Source organism: Ischnura elegans, chromosome X (genome assembly GCF_921293095.1).
Source record: "Ischnura elegans chromosome X, ioIscEleg1.1, whole genome shotgun sequence".
Lineage (NCBI taxonomy): Eukaryota > Metazoa > Arthropoda > Insecta > Odonata > Coenagrionidae > Ischnura > Ischnura elegans.
The window spans coordinates 73,355,382-73,372,973 of NC_060259.1; the positions used below are offsets into that span (position 1 = coordinate 73,355,382).

The 17,592-nt window shown below is 41.2% G+C and overlaps 1 protein-coding gene across 1 annotated transcript in view; it reads right to left on the reverse strand.

The window, feature by feature from the left end:
* LOC124171186 (cadherin-like and PC-esterase domain-containing protein 1) overlaps positions 1-17,592 on the reverse strand; it is a 280,152-nt gene that overhangs the window by 133,296 nt on the left and 129,264 nt on the right. The window contains exons 11-12 of the mRNA XM_046550325.1: positions 16,718-16,910; positions 10,996-11,164 (exon numbers count right to left, since the gene is read on the reverse strand). Of these exons, the coding sequence (XP_046406281.1) occupies positions 10,996-11,164; positions 16,718-16,910 (362 nt within the window). The remainder of the gene's footprint in view (positions 1-10,995; positions 11,165-16,717; positions 16,911-17,592) is intronic.

The window sequence follows — 17,592 nt, forward strand, 5'->3', positions numbered from 1 at the left end:
TCGATTGCTGTCCATTTTTGAACGTTGGTAACTACCGAAGAATGATGAAGATAAAATGAAAGGACCAAGAAAGTTATGAGGAAGTGCTAAGATGAGTGGAAGAAAAGATAAGTCCTCTATAAACCTTAAGGATAAGACGGGACTTAAATTTAGTTGGCCACAAAATGAGGCATGATGGCCTGATGAAAATAATCGTAGAAGGACACGTGAAAGGGAATAAATGCAAGGGACGGCCCCGAATGCATTATTAGGACAGGTTATTAAGAATATAAAAGGAATGGAATGCGTCACCATGAAAATGCCAGCGGATAGGAGAGAGGAATGGAGAGGTGCGTCAAACCAATATTAGGATTTTTGACTTATGATGATGAGTAACTAATATGTATCACAAGAGCTCACAAGCGCTTGCTCCAGAGATCGGCTGAAAATAGGGTGGTTTCCTATTATTTTTTTATTGCCTAAATCGATAAATTATTACTCCTGGAGTACGTATTTAACGTTTTCAGATTTTTAAATGACGATATCTACTTTTAGCCATTAAATGAAAAGTGAAAATGTTCAGGCGCGCGAAAACACGGCGGCTAAGTATGAATGCTGGGAAATGCCCGTGTGACGTCATTATGGTTCCCGCTGCCGCCGTCTGAGGTGAAACCTTAGGGCGAGAATATGTGCGACGCTGCGATGCAGACTGCTAGCAGGAAACAGAGTACCCTGCTAGCAGGTAGCGCTTGGCTTAAATAAAGATTATTAATACCTTATCAAACGAAGGAAACTTTCCGACCATAGGCAGTTTTAATAGGTGATTATTAAGACATGTTTCCCTGAGCTCTGTGCCTCATGCATGCATTGGTAATCTCAGACGATGTAAAACTCCTATCTACTCGCATAGAAACTAGGTCCCTGTGACGTCACGTGGAGTGGCATCGCATGGGCGCCAATCTGGCCTTTTTCAAATGAGGTTAAAATAGACCATTTACTTTCGTCTGAACTGGGATTTCTAAAACAAAATAATTTGAATATTATGAATACACTAATGGTGGGTAACGAATTGCAATCAATGCCTTTCGTTTTCTTTGATGAAGGAAACTACCCTATTCTTTAATCCGCACAACCCACACTTCTTGACTTTTGATAACCCCGACAATGGAAGAAATATACACTATATTATCCCAATATGTGACCATTTAGGCCATCGACTATCCCAAGAGCCAATCATCAAACTCAGGACCAATGTTCCACGACACATAAAAATTTTATATGGATTAACGGCTAGAAAATATTATAATCTACTTTATCCATCGCTTTGAAATATTAGAGATCGCAATGAAAACACCCCAACTGGAAAATTCAGAGATAACTCTTGAAAAATTGCAAAAAATTATATGCCTATATTTTTCTTTTACTATTAACATTATTTCTTCAATTCTTAATGTTATTATTATTTATTGTTTTTAGAAATTTCACTGCCCAAACGGAAATATTTTCTATTCAAACAAACTTTATTCAAACAAAAGAGCATATTTATACAATGGCCCTCAAGATGGCTGCATACTAACCAAAAGTCAAGGCAACTTTGAAACCCCAACTTCGGCATTGTTGCGAGAAATTAAAAGTAACATGGATACATAGAGTATAGACTAATAAACAGAATTTACTAAAAGTCTGATACTCTTCTTTACTCGAGAGCATTAAATATAATGAAAATCATTCTTCTAATCGGAATAGACCCATAAAACTCAACCCAAGAGCCCAAGCACTTAGTCAGGGATTGGTAAGTCACGTGATGGGTTTGGTTGGTGTGACGCTAAATAGACGTTTTATCGTTCATAAAAAAATGTCATGTTTTAAAAGTGTCTATCTAAAATTTTCGGCTAATCTATCAATTAAGTAGCCAATGCTCCATTATAATTGAAAGGGGACGGTGGGTTTACCGTGGGTCACCCGAAAACTATATTATTTTTCCCGAATATATTGAGTGTAACTGAATAAATACACACTAAATAGACGTTTTAATGTTCATATAAGAAAATATTTCATGTTTTGAAAGTGTCTTTCCTAAATGTTTGGCTAATCTATCAATTAAGTGGCCAATAGGGTGGTTTCCTATTATTTTTTTATTGCTTTAATCGAAAGATTATTACTCCTGGAGTACGTATTTCACGCTTTTAGATTTTTAAATGACAACATCTATTTTTCGCGATTAAATGAAAAGTGAAAATTTTCAAGCGCGCGAAAACGCGACGCTTAAGTATGAATGCCGGGAAATATCTCCGTACGTCGTATTTCTGGTTCCCCCTCCCGCCCGGTGAGGTGACCTTGAGGCGAGGCTTAGCGCTGATACGTCGCAGGATGCTAGCGGATAGCTGAGTACCTTGCTGGATGGTAGCGCTTGGCTTGAAATAGGTTTATTAATACCTTATCAAACGAAGAAAACTTTCCGAACTTAGCCAGTTTTAATAGGTGATTATTAAGACATGTTTCCCTGAGCTCTGTGCCTCATGCATGCATTGGTAACCTCAGACGATGTATAACTCCTATCCTCTCGTGTAGAAACTAGGTCCCTGTGACGTCATGCGGAGTGGAATCGCATGGGCGCCAATCTGGCCTTTTTCAAATGAGGATAAAATTTGACCCTTGCCATTCCTCTAAACCGGTATTTCAAAAACCAAATAATTTGTGTATTATGAATACACTAATGGTGGGTAACGAATCGCAATCAATGCCTTTCGTTTTCTTTGATGAAGGAAACTACCCTATTCTCCAATATGATTGCAAGGGGACGGTAGGTTTGCCGTAAATTTGGTGTCTCCCCCTCCAAAATGAATGTCTAGCCAAGTGTCTTAGCCAATAACACCCACCAAACCCATCACGTGATCTCAGGCTTGTCCTTTTCAATCTTGGTCTCATGCTAAGAAGCCAAAAATCGCTCTTGTATTAGAAATGTTCCTTAAGGCCGTTTTACACGGGATATGTACTTGAACAATCTGACGTGTGTACGAAGGCGCAGCCAAAATAATGTCGTGTAAACCGGTGAATTGCTGAAAAAAACATGTGAGAACGCGTAGTCGTGAGATGGAAAAATAGCCCATGCTCCAATTTCGTTAATGCATTCGCACAATTCCACGCCATTTTAGAAATTAATGCAGTTCTAACCTGCACAATTTCGTGCCCCGTGTAAAACGGCCTTGCTACGATAGAATCGGTACTCGCTTACTCAGATATATCTACCAATCCATATACTTCAAAACTTAAGTATCAAGTACACAGTACTCGTGATAACTAACAGTATTTATCCGGAAAGTGGACCACGGCACTAGGAATCGCGAGTACAATGAATCTTCATTGGAAGTGGACACAGCCACCAGGCACATGGCCAGAAAATTTGCTTGGAGGGGTTACTTAAGTGGTGTGCGGTTAGCCTATGCTATTTTTTGTTTCCACACTTTGGATATTCATAAATTTCATTCAATAAGCTTCAACTTTCGTTTGCATAGCGTTTCTGAAATGTATGGTCATCGATGATTTCTAACCAAATATACCCACATCTCTAAAGCCTCTAGTCCTCCGTCCTACTTTCGTTTACTTATTCGGTACTTACTACCTTCGGTCACAACGACCGAAGCTGCGTGAAGAGAATGGGCACGTTAATTATCACTGAAGCAGTAAGGAGCGTTTCCAAATAGCAAAGATTTCAATAAAATACATGCAGGAGATTGAAAATAATAGATACATTTGGATGAAAATCGGAGAAAATAAAGGTATAGAAATACGTCAAGGGGCAATTCGAATGCAACCCGCAATTCAGCGACAGAGCCACGCTACGAGACGCATAAGTACATAAAAAAATGTCGAAAGTATCATCTAACGGGCAAAAAGTGACCTCAATGCAGCCCATACGAGTTGCAGTAGGGGAGTGACGGAATATCACAGCATATCAATTGCAAATGAACATTAAATCGGTGTGGCGTATATTTACGGCATACCCACTGAGGGTTAAACCCCTCATGACGAATATATACGGCATACCCAGATGTGTGGTTAAGCGTCCACGTTTCCACAGCGCAAAGCGTTACACACCAGATCAGATTCTTCACCAGCCTTTTCTTTAGCCTCCGACATAACAATTCTCTCATAAGCTCCCTCCTGATCACATACGCCTCCTTCACTAACTCAATTCTACAGCTTGGAATGAAAATGCAGATCTTGCGGGCTTTACTCCGTGTCGACCCATGTTTCTTTCGGTCGGTCCGGATTTAAGCCCGGAAGATCTTCATTTACAGGGTGTCCCATTTATCTTGACCACCCGAAATAACGTTTTGTCCAGATTCAAATTAAAAAATGTGTCAAGCAAATGTTCATTAGCCGTCAGGGGGACAACAGGAGGAGTTATAGGAGAGGAAATGAATTGGCGAATAAAAAATATAGGGTGGCATTTAAAAAATACATACCGCTGTTCATATCTTTGTAGATAACAAAGCTACAAGGAAGCCAATCATGCTGATTAATGTCCCCCTGACGGCTAATGAACATTTGATTGACACATTTTTGAATTTGCATCTGGACAAAAAGTTATTTCGGGTGGTCAAGATAAATGGGACACCCTGTACATCATCCCGCGGAAGACTTCATAAGGAGAGCTATAATAGGAGTCGTGAATACTATGAACCGTCAATGAAAGTGGATACTGCTAGGAATCGCGAGTATAAAACAATCGCCACACAGTACTTGATACTGAAATGTGCCAGCATCAGTTGTAATCGATACCGGAAAGTAATCATTTAGCCCATCTCTATCTTATATGTGTGCGCACTGCGAGGGTCCATCACTGTCTTTCCACCACCGGCCGCTGATCCATGGTGGAGCTGCCGTCCGCACCGCTGAGCGGACCCTTGCGAGTGGCCCCGCGCATCACTTGTCGACTGCGATATCTTTCGCCACAATGGGCGTGCTTACCCATGCGTGAAAATGCCCACATTTGTCACATCAGATAGCGGGGGATATCGGCGGACGAGGGGCGTGTATCTGGCGGCAGCGTGGAGGCAAGGAAGAGACCAAAGAACCCTTTCGGGGATGGGGGGGGCGGGCAATCCTTGGCGGGGTTTGCCCGGGGCCGCCCGCACACGTGGCCACCCCACGCTTGCCCCCGAAAGGAATATCCGCGCGATCGCAGATAAGCGGGAGTGGGGTGCGGCAGATACGGGTGCCGCGCCGCCTGCACTGATAATCGCACGAGTCGGGAGCAGAGTCCGTGCCCTTGCGGGCGCGTGGGTGCCGCATTCGAGATAAGGGGCGTTCACCGCGGCATCGGGACCAGAGCCAAGCCAACCCACCCCCGAACCATCTCAGGGTGATTGAAGACGTTTTGCAATGAAATTTTTCCGGTTCCGCTTCCCATTGAGGGAAGCACCACACTGCCGGATGGTACTGAAAAAATTCGGTAGATGGTATCTTTACGTGGTTAGTATCCTCCTATCCCTTTGGTCCCTATTACTGCATATTTGTTCTTGGATCAGCGCGACGTAGTTCTATGGAGTCCCACTGAGCTCATGCTCGGTGGAAGCTGACTCAAGTCGCATTTACGTGCATATAATTTCATAAACACTATGACTCAGCGGCGTAACTATGGAGGGGATGAGGGGTATGGATCCCCTCCAAAGCCTCAGAGAAAAAAAAATGCCCAAAACCGTCTAGTTTTCACTTATAATAACTGCATCTGCTTAGAGTTAGTTTTTAGTGCCAAAATGATGTAAAATGAATTTCCTGGAATGTCATTTTTTTATTTTCCGAAACCCCCAAAGGGGAGGGGGGAGTCGCCACCCCAGGCCATTTCATCCCCCCAAAGGATATTCCTAGCTATAATTATAATTAATAATTAACTCATTTATCGCTCTTGGAGTTTTAACTCCTTTAGAACATAGAAATTGTTAAAGTGGTGAGCAGTACAATTAAGATAGTAAACTGGAATTAACATAGCCTAGTTACGCCACTGCTATGACTGATTGAAATCATTACAAGCGTTAAGTTAGTAGGTTAATAATTGGGCTACTGGGTTCAAACCCCGAGAGAAGTCTTTGGACACCCCCACATCAGTGGTGTAGCCAGGAATTTCGTTCGGGGGGGGGGGGTCCGAAACCAGGGGGGAAAATTTTGAAAAATAGGGTACTAAGTAATGGATTTATAACTAATTTTAACACTTTCACAATCGAAAAAACTTCATTTTTTAAAAAGAATACTTTGTAAATTCATGATTTTTCAATAATTTGTATTCTTTTATTAAGGAAAATAATTGTGCTTTTATATTTCAGGGGGGGGGGGGTCCGGACCCCCCCTGGCTACGCCACTGCCCCACACCACCCCTACCTCGTGTTTGCATAAAATTTCCAGAAATATTTAATTGGCTAATATGTTAGACAAAGTCTAAAGCAACTCCCCATATTGATCCTTTAGCAGTAGAAGTTTTGCTTTGCCACTGACGGATCGAAATCTTTGAAGTGCATGGAGGCCAGAATGAAGGAATAGACCCTCTTACCTCATAACAGTGACCTTCACAAGCCTGTAGCTGGAGTGTTTGGGGTGAGATCTCCTATCGAAAACAACAGTCATACATCAAGATGAAATGGAAAACAGATGGCCAAAACCTCAAAAACGTTCTTTCGAGCTACGATGTTAAAATGTCGCATTTAGATTCTCAACTAAACTCTACATAACTTTCCCTGTTGATTTTTTTCTGTGCCCACGAGGTAACATTATACATGAGATTTAAGTTGAACAAATTTCGCGAAAGCACGCTTAGATTTGAAAATTTAACTGCCGATGGCTGTAAAGGAAAAGATTCAAAATATCTTGATGGCCTCCAAGTCAGCGTACCTCCGCAATATATTTTCGTGCGCGCGCGAGTCGTCTTCTATGGCTAAAAGCAAGTGCGGATAACTTTCAATCCTAAATTTATGGATTTTTTAGCTTTGCAAGTCTTAATCACATGGTGGATCTAGACAAAGAATATCCAAGCAACAAGGAGTGCTACAAGAAAATTGACTTTTAGACCCGTGAGTGAAAACTTTTTTCGGCGAAATTGGTAAAAATGCTCGATTACAGGAAATATTAGAAAAAACGTATTTCATTAATTTAATTATATTTTTCAAATAGTAGATGTAATTTTAGTAGAAGTATTGTTCATATACAACTAATCATTTTTCCCGACATTTATTGATAACGCTTGGACCCGGCAAAAAATCCTACGCTTTCCCCCACCCCCCGGATGACCCTAAGATCAAGCAGCATTCGAGAGGCAGTCAGTCAGAAGACGTCAGCGATAGCCAGGACGAGAACATACCGAAGGAGGAGCTCCGCCATCTTGTTGTTGTGATTAGTCATCCGTTAAACGTAGCCAAGGAAACCATATAACACCCCATTCACACTGTGTTTTGGACTGTCTGCAACTACGATAATCTTCTCGAAATTTTCGGAAAAAACGAGAGTACAATGTGTGTAACTTAATAAATATTTGTTGCAATTTGTATTTTACCGCCGAAAAATAACTGAATCACAACTGCGGGATGAGATTAAGAGACAAAGTTTTGACGAAATTTTTTCAACATTTCCTAAAAGGTCTTTTAGTCTATGTACACTAGTGTGGTCCTTATTGTTAAGGTTTTAGAATTTCTCTTTCTCGGGGACGCCCCCCAATTTTTTTCCACTTGGTCAGAAACTGAATCATGAAAATTCTTTTTTGCAATTGGATATCGGGAAAACGTTCCGCATTGAACTTAAAGTTTTGAAATTTTGGTATTTTTGGGTGCTTTTCTGACGTAACTGAAGACAATGTCACTCTCGGATTATTCTATTACATTTTTGTTTTCTACAAAAATTTGTCAGACTTTTCCACCTTAAATATCCTTCATTTCTGCCCTTTGGTTACCGAGATATCGCACCGAGGGTGAGCGCGCGACATCCTAGTCAGACAATAAGGTGGTTTCCCATTATTTTTTTAATGCCTAAATCGAAAGATTATTACTCCTGGAGTACGCATTTCACGCTCTTGGGTTTTTGAATGACGATATACATTTTTCGCGATCAAACGAAAAGTGAAAATTTTCGAGCGCGCGAAAATGCGACGGCTAAGTAGGAATGCTGGGAAAAGCCCGTGGGACGTATTTCTGGTAGCTGCTGTCGTCGTGTGAGGTGACCTTCGGGCAGGTCTTTGAGCGCTGATACGACGCAGGCTGCAAGCAGGTAGCGCTTGGCTTAAATAAGATTAATTAATACCTTATCAAACGAAGGAAACTTTCCGACCATAGGCAGCATTAATAGATGATTATTAAGAGACGTTTCCCTGAGCTCTGTGCCTCATGCATGCATTGGTAATCTCAGATGATGTATAACTCCTATCTACTCGTATAGAAACTAGGTACCTGTGACGTCACGTGGAGTGGAATCGCATGGGCGCCAATCTTGCCTTTTTCAAATGAGGATAAAATTGACCATTGCCATTCGTCTAAACTGGGATTTCTAGAACCAAATAATTTGTATATTATGAATACACTAATGATGGGCAAGGAATCGCAATCAATGCCTTTCGTTTTCTTTGATGAAGGAAACTACCCTATTTGGGTGGCACGCGGGTTGCATATTCTCAATATTTGTTGATCTTTCTCACTCATGGTAAAAGCATAAAATTATTTGGATGAGCTTTAAACTTCGTCAATATAACCTTGAATACTATATTTATCACTATTTATTACCAAAACGGGCTTACTAGCAGTGGTCTATTCTCCATATCTAAATCTTATATCCAAGTGCTTCTGTCTAAATTCAGTGAATCATTTCTAAGAGATGACCCCCTTAATGGTAAGTGAAGGTGCTTCTTCTTGCATGTATTTTTTGTCATTGTACAAGCTCTTGATTTAAACTCATGAGATTTTATCTTTTGCATTAGGAAAAGGTGGGATTCGTCGAGAGTTAATAGATAGGTGGGAGAGGAGCGGCCTTAAGTTCGGTGGATATCCCAGTTTTAATGGATATTCGACTTACTTGCTTAAGGGCTAAATAGCAGTGGTCTATTCTCCATATCTAAATCTTATATCTAATAGCTTCTATCTATATTCAGTGAATCATTTGTGAGAGCTAACCCCTGAATGGTATGGGAGGTACTTCTTCTTGCATGCATTTCTTTTTCATTGTAAAAGCTCTGGGTTTGTCCTCAGGAAAGTTTATTTCTTTATGTCTGGATGAGGTGGGGTTAGTTGGGAGTTAATATATAGGTGGGGGAGGATTACCTCCCCCACCTATACCTCATTTAAAAATTCCAGTTTTCAAGGTTGTACAAAACATGAATAGGTATTCCGGGAACTTAAGTGCAGAAATGAAGGATATCAAATATGCCCTACGCGGGATAGTTGCCATATTACATCAGAGGCTCAGATCCAAAATTTCTCAAAATCGGATATTATTAATCACCGACGCTTGGGCCCCAAAGTAAAAGATTTTGCGAACATTCAGCCCGAATTTAGATAGAGGCACTTGGATATAAGATTTAGACATGGAGAAAAAACCACTGCGACTAAGTCCGTTTTGGCAATAAACAGTGATAATTATAACATTCAAGGTAATATTGACGAAGTGCAAATGACCTTAGTTGTCGAGGCACCCTAAAAACAAACAAATATTGACGAAGTTTAAAGTTTATTTAAAGAATTTTATGCTATTACCATGAGTGAGAAACATCAGCAAATATTAAGAGTATGCAACTCGCGTGTCACCCAAATAGGGTTGCTTCCTATTATTTTTTTATTACCTGAATCGAAAGATTATTTCTCCTGGAGTATGTTCGTATTTCACGCTTTTATATTTTTAAATGACGATATCTATTTTTCACGATAAAATGAAAAGTGAAATTTTTCAAGTGCGCGAAAACGCGACGGCTAAGTATGAATGCTGGGAAAACCCCGTGTGACGTCATTCTGGTTCCAGCTGTCGCCGTATGAGGTCACATTGGTGCGAGGCTATGAGCGCCGCTACGATGCAGGCTGCTAGCAGGTAGCAGAGTACCCTGCTAGTAGGTAGCGCTTGGCTTAAATAAGGATTATTAATACCCTATCAACTGCCCCCCCCCCCAAAAGCAAAATTCGCAAAAGAAATCATTTAGAAATGTTCACGGTGTACAGAGTAGACCCATAGACGCGTGTAGAGAGTTTCACAATGGGGCTTAGTAACCCATTACGGGCCGAGTAAAGAAATACTTGAAAATATATAATTTTTTCTCTTCATTTTACCTAATAACATGATAAATAAGGTAAATTAAAAATATGGGCCTTCAAAAGAATTTGCTTACAGTAAAAAATAAATGTTGCGTTTTCGCAACTTTTGCCGAATCCGGTATGTATAATCTGTTATGCAACCCGCATTACCATATATTGCCGTCTCGTAGGAATATGCCGTATTTACAGCCAGATATAATCCTACGGCTTTTTATGCAACGTATTTGACAGATGTCGTCATATTTGATCATTAAAATTCTTCGTTCATATGGACGAATAAAAAACTTAATCAGCATATTTTTCTTTTATAACAGGTAACTTGATAATGGACACATTTTTAGTACTTTTTCAATATCGAAATACTTATCAAATGTCATTTTTATCTCACTAAAAATCAGTTTAAACTTACTTTTATCGAAAAAATTGAATTCTATGTGAATTAAATTCAATTGAAACATTTTTTTGCATTTGTCAATAATGTTGCGTTTTCGCAACTTTGGCCGTAAATGGGTTAAGTTGTTCAGCCTAATACCACAAGGTTTTCAAAATACTTATCTTCTTTCCTACTCTTCTCGTAACTTCCACGTTACTCACGCGACATATCAATTTGATCTTCATCATTCTACCGTAATGCCACAATTCGATAGTTTAAGGCGCCAAATTTACTCACACTTTAACTTTCAATTTAGAGCTCGTAAAAAAGGTGAATTATGGTGGGTGGTAAATGGCGCCTCCCTACCTGTCGGAGGCTGCAGACGGCGGCGCTAGACTGGTTCCCGCTGGCCCGCTCCTCCGAGGCCGCCATCCGGCGAATGGTGAGGGTGTAAGTGTTGAGCACGGCGCCAAGTGCGTCCACCAGGTGCACGGCGACGCGGTTTTCGCCGACGCCCAGCGCCGTGGTCACCGACCTGTGGGCGACAAATTTCGCATGATGCCAAGCTCAGAGAGGACATCAGTACTCAGGGGCCAAAGTAAAGCGCGGTTCATAGAAAATAAAAATAAAATAAAAGATAGAAAAACACGTTTTTTTTCCAAAAACCGTATACAATGCATTAATAAGTAGGGATGGTCGGATCGGATGCCTCGGATCCAAATATCCGCGGCATTTTCGGATACCAATTAATAAGCGACTCAAGCGGCAACACAAATCAAATTTTTAAAGAACGGACTTGGGCCTCTATGTATTTCCCATAGGTTCAGTCAATTACACGACTGCCTAAAAGTAACCTTATGTTTCCAAAGGTATGATTACACATGGCTAGGGACATGCAAAAGGTGGGGTTATTTTATAGCCAAAAGTGGTGTTATTTTTCTACAAAAGCGATGTTATTCGGCCCTGAAATCGGTGTTATTTTAACGGCAAAATAATTTATGTTGATTGAGAGCCATCCTTCCAGTGGCCCACCCATTGCCCTAAATTTAGGATATTATTGATCGGGAATAATTAAAGCAATAATATACATGGAGTATTGACTGAATTAACCTATTTTACATATTTTATCCTTCGCGTAACCATATCTCTAGCTTACATAGAGAGAAATTACTTTTAAATGTCTGTAATTTCAAATAAAATATTGCTATTGTGATCAAGTTGTCATCTTTTACTTTTGTTCTCATATCTGTTAACACAGTGCTATAGCAGGAAAGAAATCTTTCTCAGTCCATGTTTGCAGAAGGGATCCAAATTGCTTAAAGGCACTTAGATGCAAACGATGTCTCAGACATTTGAGCTCCTGGATTGCTTTAATTACATCCACTGAACCCCGGGAATTTTACTTTTGTAGTAATTTCTGTAATTCTCCCAACCCCAACATCAACTTCTCTGTCTCCATTGATTCCAGGCCATGAATTTTTTTTTAAGTCAGGGTTCATGTCTGTAGACGGAACTTCTTGGGGATCAAAAACTGAGATCTTTTCAAATACCTATTTTTCTGCTTAGGTCTTCTACCATAAGAGAACTAAGTTTGGTTGACGCTTTTTCAGCCATCTTCATAGGTATTGACTTTACAGCAGCTGCTTTAGAGGTTTTCATGTTTTGCAGATGTAATAAGTGGTTTTATCTAAAAAAAAAGTACTCTTATGAACTTTCTGGAGGCTCATTTTTAACTTCCTTAACTCTTTCAAAATGGTGGAGTTCTCTCCTTAAGATGAATGCGGTACTGCGCTCCATGAGACTCTTCGGTCCCCTCTGTATGGAGCATTTATGTTGGACATCTGTTAAAGGTCTTAATCTGGACATCTGTTAAGGCAGATAATCAAACACTCTCAACACCAACCTTTTCTGATCCTTCCTAGTGGGCATTTCGCATTATCTTGGACTCTGAGGGTAGTTGGTCTCCCTCCTTTCGTGGTTTACAACCCTACCAGCAGCATTGGTTCGCTGTCAACTCATGCTTTGTTCATGTGAATTAGCTATATGGATGATTGTTGCTTGCACGTAAATTGCAGACTTTCAATTGAATTCCTCGATTTATTCTGAGAATTTTAAAATTTTGAATGAAGCTCTACCATCAGCATTAACGAATTTAATGCATTAACAATTTCCATGTTGATTTTATACTGAAATCGAGATATAAGTTAATATTTGTGGTAGAATTTCGTTTAAAAATTGTAAACGCTGCCAAAAGACTAAGAATTCAATTCTTCGTTTATATTTTTTGAGAAAGAACCATATATTTATTTCGCATACTAACTGAATGAACAAGTGTATGACTGCGGTCCCTTGCCACAAAGAGAGGTAATAAGAGACGAGGGTCTAGGTTCATGCTTCCGGATTTCGGAAGTTACAGATTTTGCCAGTCCATGGTGTCGGCCTGTGTTGGGTCCCGAAACTAAGACTTTGCGAACCCACAAATATCATAAAAGGAGGAGAGCAAGGAAACGTATTTTCGGCATCAGGCCTGCGTAGGAAAATCTCAGACGAAAATTTTCGCCTTTCGTCTCCCGGGTCAAGAAACGTCCTGCCGCATATTTTCGTCATTAGTAGCGAAAGGGTTAACTCTTTATAGAATGTGAGTATTTGATAGTTTGAACCCTCCAGTAATTGTATTAAGTCAACCATCAGATTCCCAGATTCCAATGGCATTTTGGCTACTTTGTACACATCGTGAATGCGGTTTAGACATCCTCCGGACAAACAAGTCGCCTTATTTCCTCGAGGGTGTTTCTTTGTGGAAACCATGAAATTTCTCCAATTCATGGGCGATTTTCACCAACCCAGACGCGAATTTCATCATTTTTTTCCTTCTGCTCTGCATGGAATTGTTTTTCGATGCGTAAATTTAAGCCGTAATTTTTTCACGGCATTGGCCGCTCACCGACGCGACTAATTTCCGCGGGCCGCCGTTCCCGCCACAGCGCCGTGAAATCCAGAGAGTCATCTTGTCAGGAAGTGGCCTGAATTTTACGGCGCTGTGCCGGGAACGGCGGCCGGCGATAAGTCGTTTTGGCACTAAGCTGCCACAATGTAGCTCCGTGTGTATTTCACGGAATAGACGGCGCACAGCCACTTTTTGCCGCTTTCAGACTTTTGCTTTGCTCCGCCCGTCGTCAACGGCACGGCACTGTGCTTTTAAATAACCATTGGTCTCAATGCATGTCTGCAAGCGAGTCGACTCGCGCAGTTGACGGCACGGCGTTGTTGACGGTCAGCAAGGCAAGGTTCAATCCGGCCCGGCGGTGCGCCGTTTATGGCGTGAAATACACATCGTGCTACCTTGAGGCTACTTTCAAACGCAACGACTTTTCGCCGGCCGCCATTCACGGCACGGTTCCGTGAAATTCAGGCCACTTTCTAACGAGACATCTCACGGCGCTGTGCCGTGAACGGCGGCCCATGGAAATTCGCCGCGTCGGAAAGCGGCCAATGCAGTGAAAAAATTACGGCTTAAATGTACGTCTCGAAAAATAATTTCGTGGGAGGAGCATGAGCTGAAGAAAAAAATGGTGAAAATCGCGTCTGAGTTAGTGAAAATCGCCCATGAATTGGAGAAAATCGCAATTAACACGAAATTCGCGTATTCGCGGGAAAACCCCGGAAATCGCGTATTTCGCGGGAAAATCCCGGAATTCGCGTTAAAATTCGCGTTATCGCATTTGCGACTTTTGTATGTCCCTACACATGGCTGACTTACACTGCATATGAGATTTTAATTGAGATAGAGAGATATTGTATGGGTATACTTGATAATTACACAGGAGTGCTGAAACCAAGGTTTTATCGAATAAAGCTGTGTGTAATTCATAAAGTTTTCAATTTATAAATACATATTGAAAAAAATACATATATAATATAGGGATGGTCGGATCGAATACCTAGGATCCAAATATCCGCGGATATTACCCTTCATCGGATACATCGGATCCAAAGTCTTTCTATTAGAAGACATCGGATCTGGATGCGAAATTTTAAATAATAGCTTCAGTGAATGCAACGCAAGCGAATAAGGGTAGAAAGAGTTCCGATTCTATCTTTGAATGCGCCATCGCATGCGATTCTTGTCCTACTCATGAACCGTTTTGTTTGAAAGCTCTCGCAGAGGTTACGTAGGAGAATTTCAGCCGTGGAAAATAAAGAAAAGGCATAATACGACTGAGACATAGTGTGACTCTTCCCAAGAGATTGAACAATCATCGAGGGAATCTCAGCGTCAGAAATTTGAAAATGCAATTGGATCCGAAAATATCCGATCCGAAAGATCCGGCTCCAAAATCAAGGATCCGATCTGAATCCGGATCCGAAAAAAAATCCAGGATCCGTCCATCCCTATTAATAAGTAAATAATAATCTTTTCAACGCTCAAAGCTGATTAGGTTTATAATAAATGAATGTTAAAGAGCCTGATATGTGAATAAGGATTTTCACCAACGCTTTATTCTTCGAGAGATGAAAAGATTATTTTTTTACTTTTTAGTGCAATATGTACTGCTTTCAGATAAAGAGGTGTTTTCAATTTAAAAAAATGTTTTCATCTTTTTAGTTAGAATATAAATTTAGATTTGAAATTTATTTTTTAATCCATTATTATCCAGGGAGTGAGACAAGGTTGTCCTTTATCGCCGCTGCTTTGTAACGTATACGTTGAGGAGATGGTAAGAGAAGCGTGGGACGAGTTGGAAGCTGAAGTGAAAGTGGGAGGCATGATGTTAAAAACGGTAAGGTTCGCGGATGATCAGGCGCTCATCAGCCAATCAGCGAGGGGACTGCAGGCTCTAGTGGATGCGTTAGACGAGCGGTGCGAGGAGTATGGGATGAGGATTGATCACAAGAATACCAAGGTAATGCGGTTTTGTAAAGTATCGCGAACGAGAAATGTGTGACTCACGATAAAAGTAGGAGGGGAGATTCTTGAGCAAGTAGAGCAATTCAAATGTTTGGGCAGCTTATTAGAGGAAAACGGATACAGTAGTAAGGATATCAGGAAGTGAATAACATTAGCAAAGGAGGCGTTCATGAATAGGAAGGAGTTTCTGTGAGGATCATTACGTATAAGTTTAAAGAAAAGGTTAGTGAAGAGTCTGATCTGGAGTGTAGCTCTCCACGGTGCGGAAACGTGGACACTGAGGAAGAAGGACGAAAGAAGATTGGAGGCATTCAAGATGTGGGTATGGAGAAGAATGGAGAAGGTGATGTGGACGAAGAGGAGGAGGAACGACGAAGTGCGGGACATGGTGGGTGAGGAGAGGCAACTTTTAGATGAGATATAGAGGAGACAGAAAGTTTGGATGGAGTGAGTAATTAGCCGGGAGGGGATGCTGAAAACGGTGTTAGAGGGTAGAAAGTTTGGTAAACGAGAGAGGGGAAGGAAGAGAATAGGTTATTTAGATAGATTGAAAGGGAGTAGCCCTTACAGTGAAATGAAGAAGGCAGTGCTGGAAGGAAAGGGAGGCTCCCAAATCACTTCTTTAGCACTCCATGGAAATCTACCTTAATCGGTAGAATACTACAATATGTATAACATATTTTTCATAGTTTATTTTATAAAAGTGAGGCCTGTAAAAGCCGTTTTACACGGTACACGGAATTGCGCAGGTTAGAGCTGCATTAATTTCTAAAATGGCGTGGAATTGCGCGAATGCATGAACGAAATTAGAACAGGGGCTATTTTGCCGTCTCGCGTCCACGCATTCTCGCATGTGTTCTAGCAATTCACCGCTTTACACGACGCAATTTTGATTAAACCTTCGCACGTACGTCAGATTGCGCAATTCCATGTACCGTGTAAAACGGCCTTAATGCTACCAAAAATTTCCTCTAAGGGTTACCCCAAAATGGCTTTTTTTTCTTTGGAGCACCAATATTCCATTAAAAATTATTCTTTGTGTTTTTTTCATATTTGTATTATGCGCTTGGAATGGAGTGGAAAATTTCATTCTTGCATATGCTTATGTTATACTATTACTCCATGTACATATTACTGAACGGGATCATTTCTAAGGAGGTATTATGGTAGGCTACTCACATGGTGGGTCTGATGTGATTGTCGATGCGCACGGAGAGGCTACAGCTGATGGGGACAGCGGACACGCGCACGATGGTCATAGCGTAGGGCACCACGGCCGAGTACTCTGTCCAGAGCGGAGTGAAGGGCGGCTCCACACCCACTGGGAGCACGTCCAACAGACGAAGATGCGCCGACCCCCGCGACGACTCCTCTGCAAAACGAAGCAACCATTGCACAAAATAAGTTTCCCCCTTGGCCACGTAAAAATAATCTTTTGTGTGGATCGGGTGCGTCGATTAGAGCAGGGGCGCAGCCAGGAATTAAGGCTTGGGGGGGGTTTAGGTGCAACTAATACCGGTGTGTGTGGGGTATGGATTACCCACCAGGATGTCAGGTGCGAGATTTATAAATTGCGGAATTTTAAAGATAAATGGTTCGAAACGGTGATTTTTACGGCTTTCTGAGGGATATATTATTAATCCTTACTCTATTCTATTTGTAATATAATCCAATTAAATAAAATGGATTAAACTTAAAAATTTCTCTGACGTCTGGGAGGGGGGGGTTATCCCCCAAAACCACTCCTCGCTGCGCCACTGGGTTAGAGTGTTAGCTTCTCAGGAGCAGGGACTGATAAGGTCAGTGGCGCCGACTCCATGGGGCCTGAGGGGGCCCTAGCCCCCTCAAACATTCGTTATGAGCGTGAGGAAAAAATGTGTCAGGCTTGTCGATTTTCCCCGGAGTGTCCAGATATCGAGATTCGAGTTATCAGGGTTCTTATGTTGATCATTTGACTCTTCTAAAATACTTAAAAAACTTAAAGCTCACAACTTATAAAATTTCCCGGGGCAAGATCCCCAGTTTGGGCCCCCCCAATATTTTTTTTGCAAGTC